Source organism: Vigna unguiculata, chromosome 3 (assembly GCF_037176805.1).
Source record: "Vigna unguiculata cultivar grain cowpea cultivar isolate G323 ecotype 2 chromosome 3, ASM3717680v1, whole genome shotgun sequence".
Classification (NCBI taxonomy): Eukaryota; Viridiplantae; Streptophyta; class Magnoliopsida; order Fabales; family Fabaceae; genus Vigna; species Vigna unguiculata.
The window spans coordinates 60,474,006-60,486,688 of record NC_140794.1 but is presented as its reverse complement, the minus strand read 5'-3'; the positions used below and the strand labels follow the sequence as shown (position 1 = coordinate 60,486,688).

General features: G+C 25.4%; 1 protein-coding gene across 1 annotated transcript; it reads left to right on the top strand.

The window, feature by feature from the left end:
- The first annotated feature begins 10,759 nt into the window (after positions 1–10,759).
- Positions 10,760–12,272, top strand: GONST4 (golgi nucleotide sugar transporter 4). The gene has a single exon (XM_028060362.2). It carries the CDS (start codon positions 11,015–11,017, stop codon positions 12,065–12,067), a length of 1,053 nt encoding a protein of 350 aa, XP_027916163.1. The 5' UTR covers positions 10,760–11,014; the 3' UTR covers positions 12,068–12,272.
- Positions 12,273–12,683: the final 411 nt, after the last annotated feature.

Below are 12,683 nucleotides of genomic sequence, written 5' to 3'. Positions count from 1 at the left end.
ACCAGAGACTTAATTGAAAAATTTAGAAAGTTTGAAAGAAAAACATAATGAAAGAAAAATATCATAATGTTATATACTATTTTTTTAATTCAAACTTGTCATAACTGATGCAACTTTTCTTATTATTTTTAATAGATTAACAAGTACAGTTTTAATTTTTTATACCCACATCTTATGATTATTATTAGGAAGATTTTTGTTGTGCTGATGCAATACATGGTACTAGACGATCAACGTGACAGAATTTTATCCATGGAAGAAGACCGCAAGAATTTGAAGACGGATAATGGGATAAGGGTTTTTTAAATATGTTTATATGCATTAATTAATATCTGTCTTTCAACGTTGATTAATTACTTTTCTTTTTTTTATAAAAATACCACTTTAATATTTGAAAAACGAAATCACTTTTAATTTGAAAATTAATATACAGTTCTTCAATTATCGAAAGTTATGATAAAAAAGTTATGCATATAAATGATGTCACATCACATTTAGTAATTTGAAACATATAAAATATAATACTTCATTCAAAACAGATAAACAATCCATGTATAAAATATATTAATAATTATTACGAAAAATAGTATTATAAAAATATATTATTTATAGATTTAAACTAAATCAACAAATTTTATACAAAAATTAATCACTACTAAAGTTCTTTAAGAACTTTCACTGCTTTAATTGATAGTTTCTCATTCTCTAGAATTATCTTTCAACATATGATTTTATTTGCTTTCATCAAATATGTGATCATCGCAACAAAAAAAAAAACACAAAAAAAAACATAAATCACACAAAAGGATAAACTAGTATATGAAAGAGTTAACCTAAAACCAACAAATCATATTTTATATATATATATATATACACACACATGTGTGTGTGTGGAGCACTATGGTCACAGAGGCTATGCCCTTCTTAAAAATTTGAATTTTTTTTATATTATTGGTATTTTAATTTTTTTTATATTATAGATATTTTAGGAGTTATATTACAAATTAATGATGATTAAATCAAATATTATATTTTTTTATAAACATAATAATTAATATTAATAAATAATAAAAATAAAAATAATAAAAAATAAAGAATAAAAATATTTATCAATATATTTTTTATGATTTTTTTCATTATGGCTTGAGTTTTTCATAAATTGTTCTCATATCTCATTCTCACCTGTTTTCTTGTGTTTTTTAAGATAAAATATCTATTATTTTTTCTCTTATTTCTCCTTTGCTCTCTTCCATTCTCGAAGAAGAAAAGAAGAAAATAATTCTTTTGTCTCAGTTGATAGTGAAATATTAGTTTAATAATTTATTTAATGGGTCTCTTTTATATTAATTTTTTATTTTATGAACATAAAAGTGTGTTTTTTTTTATAACCAGATTTTATTTGTGGTTCCATTATATGTCTTGAGTTTCTCACAAATTGTTCTCATCTCTCATTTTCACCTATTTTCTTTTGTTTCTGAAGATAAAAAGATCTATTATTTTTGCTCTCATCTCTCAACCGTTCTCTTCCATTCTCTAAGAATTAAAGAAGAAGGTAATTATCTATTGTCTCACTTGATAGTAAAATATTAGTTTAATCATTTATTTAATGAGCCTATTGTATATTAATTTTTTTATTTTATAAACATAGAAGAAAAAATATTGAACTGTGTGTTTTTTATAACTGAATTTTAAGTGTGGTTTGATTATTATTAAATTTTATTTTGACAATCTTTTAAATATGTGTGATTTCTTTTTTAGTTATCATTATACTAAATTACTAGTGTACACACAGGCGTTGTACGCATTTTTTAAATATAAATGATAGTAGTATTTAATATATTAATATTAATAGTGTAATTTTATTAAGTTAATATATAAAATAAATTTATATTTATTAAAAATAAAGTGAAATGAATAAAGAAATTAATTGTTAATGAATAAAAAAAGGAAAAAAAGAAAAAAAGATTTATAGAAAATAAGTAAAAATAACCATTAATTTAAAAAAATTTAAATAATTATATTGTAAAGGGTATAATTGATATTAAGAAATGTGGACACAAAAGAGGAAATCCTCTTTATATTGTTCTAGATATATTCATTTTTATTGTATTAGTGACAATAATTAAATATATAAAATTTGGATATATTATTTTAGCTCCTATAATAATATTTGGTCAAGATCTGCCCATATATATTTATATTGGTGAATTCATTTTAATACATACAACTATCATTGAATTCTCAAGAAACTACTTAGCATCACACCCCAAATCAGTGACGGAACTAGGATATGACAGGGGGAGCCACGGCTCCCCCATTTTTTTTTTAATTTATTTTATATATATTTATATATTTTTTAAAATTATATTATATATTATTTATATTAAAATTATATTATGAAAAAATATAATAAAAGATAAAATAAAATTTTTTAATAGAGACATTAATTTATAAAAGAGATTAGGGTTTTTTTTCTAACTATAAGATCTTTCCACCATGTAAATTATCATGAAAGTGTGTGAAGAAAGATAAATACAAAGAGATAGGTTGAGAAATAGAGGTTGGAAACACATAGATTGGGATTCATGTATACATTCTTGCATGATCTCTCACAAATCAAGGTTAGTATCTTATTATGATTTATGTATGTTAGTTTATGATTCTTTTTAGGATGTTTCTTCCAAATTAAGTTTATCCCAAATTAATATAAACCCTAATTATGATTTTAGGGATTATTTTATGAAATTGGTATGAACCCTAATTATAATTTTTCCTAAATTATTATAATCCTTAATTATGAAATTTAGGGATTTTGTGTTTTTCGCTACCTATGGTAATTTTTTTTTAAAGTTTTGAATTTATACAGTATTGCTTATTTAATTAAAGTAGTATGAGTTTTGTTATGTTTTGCATTGTGATAATTGTGATTTGTGAATATAAATTTTATTTTTTCTAAATAGGTAAGAGGTGATAAATTTATATTAGAAAGATTATGATAAAAAGTAAAAAAATTCATTCATTTCTTTCAAAGAGGAAGGTTTGTGATGAAGATGAAAAAGAAATGCATTTACGTTAACTAAACTTGAGAAATTTAATAAGAACCAAGAATTTAAGACAATATAAAACAATCCTCTAAAGTTCTCAGAGTTACATATAATGAATTTAACAATTCATTAGAACGTGATCTAGGAAAAACGACATCAAATTTGACAATACCACCAAATCAAATTGATGAGATATAAATGACTTATCTAAAATGGTATTCATGAATTGGTATCATGATATAATAGCAAATGATAGTAATATTTTTTTGAATTCTACTATTATGTGTGTTTGTTATAAGAAGAGGAAATGAAGAGAAAAAAATGAAGAGTTTTTCTTCTAAAGAAAAATTATATATAACAAATCTAATTTGGCCCCCTACAATTTTAGTCCAAGTTCCGCCACTGCCCCAAATCATCAATTCATGAATTAAAACCCCCATTGTCCACCATAACGACAATACCCGACCACATTTTTCACACGCAATCAAACAATTTGAAACGAAAAAAGGATAAACAGGCAATTGGTATGAAAACCTAGTTTCCTTTATCTGTTAATCGTGCTCAACAATTTCTACGACACCAAAAACACCTTTAGTTCTACAATATGCTTTATCCATATCTAGAAACAACACAAGAATGATCAAGACATAATGTTATGATTATTGATAAGCAGAAACTCGTAATGATGATTAAAAAGACGCATACAAGTGAAGAAGACTCACATGTAACAAAAGATATAAATAGACCAAGAAAAAAAAATGCTAAAACTCGACTTACGCGAACGAAGAAATTGATTGGTCCAAATTGAAGACCTCGTCATGAATCCTACAATTTTGGTTCTTCAATCAGACCCGAACAACGAGAAAGAATTATTAGCGATAATTTAGAAAATACTAGAAAAATAATTTTTAAAAATATGATATGTTTTAAAATAATAAAACTCATCAATAACAAAACTATTTTTCTAAAACTTGTTAATATTAAAATAATTAATTCTCACTCTTCTTAAATCATTATAATTTTTAAACTTTCATCTTCTAAATCTTTACACATATAACCCTATTTCATGTAAGTAAATTAAAATAATAATAATAAAGTGTTGTTTGACCGTATGATTTCTTATTAGTCTATTCTTTCACAAATATTTTAAAGCATAAAATAAAGAAATATATATATATATATATATATATATATATATATATATATATATATATATATATTCACTCTCCATTATAATCATTATAAGATTCAAATAAAAAAAAGGTTGTATTAACTATGAAAACTTACAATTAAAGAATTAATCTAGTAAAATTAACGGAATACTTCTAGATATAACTCCAAATGTGCATACTAAATTTATCTTTAAACTCATTGTTTTAGTGCATTAATATATATATATATATATATATATATATATATATATATATATGTGATGAATTATTAATTAGGAGTGACTTGTGGTTCTTAAATTTTAATTTAGTTTTAACTTTACGTAGTGTGCAATTAACTGTTTTGTGTGTTGACACTTTTATGAAGTACAAATTAAGTTTTTTTTTTTTTTTTTACTTGCTTGACATGTGCCATTAATTAAATAAGTGAGTTTGGAGTTGAAACTTGATTGGTTATGCACGAATATAGGCACTTAGGGATGAAGTGTGATCCTTCAACTTTAATTAAGCCTTTTATATAAGTGTGTTAAGTCTTTCTTTAAGTGTTCAATTAAGTGTATTGTGAGTTGGAATGTAATAGGCATTATTATTAACACTCAAGAGTAACATGTATCTTCAAACTTTGATTAAGTCTTTTATTAAATGCTAACTGCTCCTTGAATTTTAATTGAGTTAAATTAAGAATAAAAGTTATACTTTACGTGTTGATTATGTATTTTAATATGTAATACACAATTCTAAGAGTACTTTATCGCAGGAGTTTATGATATCTTCCAAGACTTTTATTTCTACAACTTAGATTCTTACACTTTTGGTTGTTGAGATAAATAATCCTTTTTAAACGAAAAAATAATTTTTTATGTTCATGAGGTAGAATTTTAATTTATTATATCATCTCAGCATAATCTAATAAAAAGATTTTATAAAACACTTGTATTTTAATCTTATGACATGATATATAATCTCTACAATAAAAATGCTGTAAAGCGTAAGTTATGGTTCTCAAACTAAAAAGAAAAAAGACTATATAATCATTATTAGTCTGTAAAACGATATAAATATAAAATCTTTAACATTTAATGTTTGAGTTTTTTTATTCATAATTAAAGTGAGACTTTTAACTCGAACACCTACAAATTATTGATTTTTTTTTTAATGTTTGCAATTTCGTAATATGTCTACGTAAAAGGTTATATAATTATGAATAAAATATAAAAAAATAGAGAAATTTTTTTATAAGTGGTACCCGAGTCCTAGTTTGTTTAGTGTCTTTCTCAAGCAAAAAGAAATATTTTCTATTGTGGTAAGATCTAACTATAGTTAGGGTCAGTGAAATTGTTTTGAGATAAATTAGCACGACAAGAATGTCCTACTATAGTAAAAATCTATAATAAAACTTTATTAACACTTTCTTGAGATATTATTATAAATATAAGTATGAGTTCAAAGTTTCACTTAAGTAAAAATTAAAAAGTTGAGTGGTGTATCGTCAATGATGGATCATCTTCTTTATGACATAGAAGGGTCATGAATCCCTCAATTTATTTTACTATTTATACAAATTAATATATAATTAATATATTTTATTAAATATTTTTAATTTCATACATTTGAGATCAATTTAACAAACGCACAATTTTCTTTATTGTTATCTCTTCAATGTAGTAAACTTGGATTAGATAAAAAGTACATTAATTTTAATTTTATTGCCTTTGTTTGCTTTGTTTGGGAAGTAACTTGACTTCTTTACCAAGATAAGTATAACATTGATTTCACAAAACACAAACAAGATGAGTATTAACTAAAAGTTATTAAAAATATGTTGAAAGTTACAAAAATTATGTACTTAATTTGTCTGATTGATTGATATATATATATATATATATATATATATATATATATATATATATATATATATATATATATATAATTAAATAATATCTCAATTTTTATATTTATATAAATTAATATATAATTTAAACTATTTTTAACTTTTAATATATTTTATATATTTGACGTCCTCAAATATTTTTATACATCTATATAAAATTTTGACACTCTAAAAATATTTGTTGAAGATCTTCTAGAGCCTAACCCAATATTCAAAGATGGATAGAACATTCAAATGGCGATCTAAAGTTTACACATCCAAAAATTGAACTTAAAAAAGTTTTGATTTAAATAGGTATCGTAATATATGAGATGTTTTAAAAAAAGATAAATGCTTTATATTTTGTTATTATCTTTGTATATTTGTTATTATCCTTTAATTGGAATATTCTATAATATTTATGAAAATAGACGATTTATATTTGTATTATTTATAAATAAAATGTTAGGATTTAGAGAGAAAACTATTTTGATCTTAGTGTTATTAACTTCCGAGTCAAAAGAGCTTATCGTATTTTTTTTCTTCTTCAATACAAGGCTTCATAGTTTTTTTACCGGAACAAGTGGTATATGGGAAAAACAAAACCCACAACCAATTAAGGTTTTTTGTTGAAAGTCTTGTGTGAGGTATTTTATGTGACCAATTCGTATTTCAAAAGTGATAAATTTTTTTAGTTTATCTAAGTAATTTTTTTTAACAAAGGTTATATATATATATATATATATATATATATATATATATATATATATATATATATATATATATATATATATAAATAATAGACTAAATTCATTTTTATTTATTTAAAATATTTTATTTTTTTAAATATAAAACATTTGACTTTTCTTTTTTAGATATTTTAACTTAACTAATATGTGACATGTGGATATATGTACGTCTTTTTTTTGGTTTAAAAAAATTAATTTTTATTATATTTGATAGACGTTATATATATATATATATATATATATATATATATATATATATATATATATATATATATATATTTTATCAAATAGTATATATATGTGAATGGGAGTATAGAAAACTTTGATTCAATTTGGTTTTGATTAAGTTTTCTTTTCTTTCAATAGTTGGCTTTCTTTGGGTTGCATGCATTCGAAGTCTAGACAATTGCATGAGAGCTTAGTTGAATAATTAAGGGAATACCTACTTATATATTAGGCTTGTAGATTATTTTATTTTTATTTAAATCTTTTGAACAATTCTATGAACGATCCAATAGTTAAAGGTAAAGAAAGTTGACTTGATTCAATATTTAAAAAAAAAATTGATATCGTGATCTTGAAGCGTTAAAACCCTATAATAATAAACACGTTTGAATTTTAGTTGGTGATTTTGTTGAAACTAAAATTTAGTTATTAGATTATTAGTATTATAAACTGTGGCGATACAATGAGAAGTATTGAATATTATATACGATACAACGTATTTTTTCAATAAAGTTGCATATGTAATTTTATACAATATATATTTATGTTTTCAAATAATTTATATATAAATATTGCCAATATATATATATATATATATATATATATATATATATATATATTTAAATTTCTTAATTAGAGTATATCGGCTTAAACATTAAATTGCAGTTGCAAGTATAATTTATTTTTGCCCGAAATGGACCAATAGCCATATTTAATGACTTTATTCTTGAAATAAATAATTTTGAGAAAGGAAAAACAGACAACAGTTATGTGACCGAAGAATGGTACACCAAAAGACCCGTAAGAATAACTTGGACTATTATTTTAAGGGAAAACTGAAACAAAATACTATAATGTACATCTAAAAATAAAATAAAAAATGTCATAATATATATATATATATATATAATATAATATAACAAAAATTGTAGTGATAGGTCCATTTTTATCAGTATTCATAATCATGATAAAATTATTAAAATAACGAATCTCAATTATTAAAATATTAAAAGAAACTTGGTTTGTAATCAAGACCTCCGACTGAATATGGATATTTATAAATTCCAAAATAATTGAAATATTAAATGAATATGGAGATGCCAACGTATGAAAAACGAAAAGGAGAAGGGGTAGAAGAAAGAAAATGGTGAAAAAGTATTTAACTTTTTAATATATAATTTGTAATTACTAATTAAAAAACATAGAAGTGTTGAATTTTGGGTGGCAATTACTATCCCAGTGGTTGCCAAATCGATACGGCAGACACGACTTCCTACTTAATTTATTTACCACAAGTGGAACCCTAATTTGTTCATAGAAGAAAAAAACAAACCTGAACGATGTCAAAGCAAAGCACTAAAATATAACCTTTTTAGCTGTTCGAGGATATACACGTTTTCAAATTAGTAGATAAATATAAATAAATAAAAAGTAACTCTGAAAATATTTTATATATTTAATATTTATTTTTTATAAGTATATATATATATATATATATATATATATATATATATATATAATTACCATTTAAATACAACTTAGCTTCTTCTATTATAGTTTATATTAAATTACATCTTAATAATAACATATATTAACTTATTTAGAAAAAAGACAAACTATTTTCAAAATTTCAATTTATTGATATTTAATTACTAACTTAAGATAGTGACGTACATTGAAAAAAGGTCGAACATTCTGCTTGAAGATTCATTATACCGATATATATATATATATATATATATATATATATATATATATATATATATATATATATATATATATATATATATATATATATATATATGACTTTAGGGGAGTTTAAAATTGTGGGAAAGTAATAAGATTTTGACAGTAATTATAATGGAATTTAAAACAGTTGACAATTCTAAAAGGGTTCAAATTGCTGGTAGTTGCACACTATTCTAAATTCTCAATAGCATGTAATCAAAATAGTAACTGTAATTTTGTAAATCTCGGGGGAGCTTACTTTTCAGAAATTAGTTTAAATCAGACTACATTTACCAAAAAAAAAAAGTTAAATTGTTAGTAATACATTTAATGAAATTTAAGCCATAAAATACACACACAATAACCTCAGCTAATGTCTTAAAATTATCATATCACCACCAAACGAAATTTAGTAGTAAAAATTTGTAGGTAAAAAAATAAAGAATGATAATTAATAAATAAGTAATAAATTATAAATAGTATACTAAATAATGAGTATTACATAGTAAGTAATAAATAAAAATATAAGTAATTTAAAAACAATTTTAATTAAATAATAATTATAAATAACAAGCAATGAGTTTTAGTTTACATATAATAAATAAAAATGATGAATAGTAAGAAAAAGTATTAAATAAATAATACTAAATAATAATTAATAAGTATCAATAATAATAATCACAGAAATCAATAAATACTAAACAATAGTTAACAAATAATAAAAATTAAATAGTAGATGATAAGCTATAAATAAAAAACTATATGTATAATATAACTAATACATGATGACTGGTAAATAGCAAATAAAAGCAAGAAATAAAAAAATCAACAATATAATAAATCTTTAAAGGTAAATAATAAATTTAAATGTTATGTAGTATAATAAATAAAGAATAATAATAATAATAATAATAATAATTAATATACTACAAATTATAACAAACAATAAAATAATAAAATAAATAATAAATAATAAGTACTGATCATAATAATAAACAATAAATAGTCAGCAGTCAATACTAAAAAAATAAAGTCAACAGCAAATAACCCATAGTCAATATGAATAATACATGCCAAAGAATTAGTTAATAAATTAATAAATTATTAATATTAATAATAAAAAGTAAAATAATAAAAAAATTAAATAATAATTAAGATATAGTAATAATGAAAACCAGAAAAAAATATTAATTAATAAATACTAAGTAATTAGTTTAACAATAGTATAAAAAACTCAACAATAAATATTAATAAACTCTAATTTAAATTTTCTTACCTCTTTACCTCCACCACATCTTGAATCTCTCTATTTCTTTATCCCATTCCATAGGAAACAAATGCTACAGAAAATCTTTAATTTATATAATTTTTTTTTACTAATTCATTCTTGTTTAATCACTAATGTATTTTAAATTTTCCTTTTCCAGTCGCATGCTTTGTCATCGCAAGAATTTTTTTTAAAGAATAATAGAAACTAAAAACAAAATGTTTGGATGAATGAATATTAAAACAATAATATAAAACTATATATTAATTAAAACTATATTTTATTTTTCTTGATATAATATTATTTGATTTATAAAAATTATGTTATAGACGCACTAAAAGGAATCCAAAAAATCTCTTACTCCTACCCGTTACTAATAATCCATTATTATTATTAATTGTATTTTTTATAATTCATTATTTAAATATAAAGAAATTAATAGTAAAATAATAATATTTATTTTTAACTAATTTGTATAAAAAATAATGATAATTAATTATTTTATATTTTTATATTATCAATTTTATTATTTAAATGTTATATATAATTTTACATTATTATACTTTAAATATAATCATGTAATAAATTATTTATTTAAATATAACAATTATTATATTTATTTTCTTATTCGATTGGAAAAATTTAGAAAAAACAAAATAAAATAAAAGGATAAATAGAAGAAGAAAAAGTGTTGTGGATACAGTGAAAGAAAAACAAAATAGGAATTTAGGTATGCAGATATGAAGATCTGTTTCGTTTTGGTCTTTCCCTGCTTCTATGGTACCATACAAAGTCTGAATTGGAAAGAAAGAAATAAGTGTGGCTGAGTGGGTGCAGTAAATAATTGTCCTCTTCCCCCAACACCCTCTGCCACTGCATTCACATTCACACACTCTCTCAGATCTATATATTAGGGCGTCGGTGATCCATTCCCATTCCCACTCGCATTCCATTTCTTCATAATGTCGTTGGGTCGATTGGATTCGTGGAAGCAGCAGTACTACACCACCACCGGCGTGGTGGTGGGTTACGCACTCTGCTCCAGTCTTCTCGCCATTATCAACAAATACGCCATAACCAAATTCAACTACCCAGGCCTCTTAACTGCGCTACAATACCTCACCTCCGCGCTCGGCGTCTACGTCCTGGGGAAGCTAGGGCTTCTCCACCACGACCCCTTCACAATCCCCACCGCAAAGAAATTCTTCCCCGCCGCCCTCGTCTTCTACCTCGCCATATTCACCAACACCAACCTCCTCCGCCACGCCAACGTCGACACCTTCATCGTCTTCCGTTCCCTCACCCCCCTCCTCGTCGCCCTCGCCGACACAGCCTTCCGCGCCCAGCCCTGCCCCTCCAACCTCACCTTCCTCTCCCTCCTCCTCATCCTCGCCTCTGCCATCGGCTACGTCGCCACCGATTCCGGCTTCACCCTCACCGCCTACTCATGGGCCTTCGCCTACCTCATCACCATCACCACCGAGATGGTCTACATCAAACACATGGTCATGAACCTCGGCCTCAACACCTGGGGCTTCGTCTTATACAACAACCTCCTCTCCCTCATGATGGCGCCATTCTTCTGGTTCCTCACCGGGGAAAACGTCCAGGTTCTCGCCGCCCTTAGATCCGGCATCTTTGACCCCGCCGCCTTCTACGCCGTCTCGTTGTCTTGCCTCTTCGGATTGCTCATCAGTTTCTTCGGCTTCGCCGCCAGAAGGGCCGTTTCCGCCACGGCGTTCACCGTCACCGGTGTGGTCAACAAGTTCCTCACCGTGGCGATCAACGTCCTCATTTGGGATAAGCATGCTAGCCCTGTCGGGTTGGTTTGTTTGCTTTTCACCATTGTTGGTGGGGTTCTCTATCAGCAGTCCGTCAGTGGGCCTGTCAGTGCTCCGGCCCAGCCCAAGCAGTTGGATATCGAAAACAGCAAAGGTGGTGGCATTGGCGGCGGCGATGACGATGATGATTTGGCAGGTGAGAGTGATGGGACGGGTAAACTTATCTCTAGATGAGCATTTGTACCATTTGTTTCATGTTCAAGCTGCATTGACTGTATAATTATTGTCTTATTTTAACAACGTTAGGGAAATTTTATGCAATGTGAGAAATTGTTTTCACAATGATGTGGAATTTCAATTTTGCTTGTATACTTCTCCCAGTTTTACTGTTGTTGTGATTTTAATATATGGCTAAATATGGCTGGCTGTTTCATTTCCATGGTCTCCGTCTTCAGTACTTTGCTATCTAGAACGAACTGTGATATTCATCTGTTTCAACTTTCAAAATAGATTACCTGGTCCTTTCTGTTGAATAATGTAATCATCATACTTCCAGACTGATGAGCGATAACTTTAAACTTAGTAAAGCTAGTTATTTCCCCCCAACGACCCCAAGTTATAGATTTAGGCCAGATTTGTCAATCTCTTCTTTTTCTTTAGCAAATTTGCCTCTGTTTGGACCATGTGCTCCGTTAATTACTGGCCTTGAATTGTCTGAAAAACCCGCGTCCTGTTTTCCTTCGGATTTCTGCTCAAGTAATAAGTGGGATTTAGGTCTAGTTTTGATATACTTCTGAACAAGGAAATAAGTAAATAAAGTGAAAAAGGTTCGTATATAATTATAAATTTC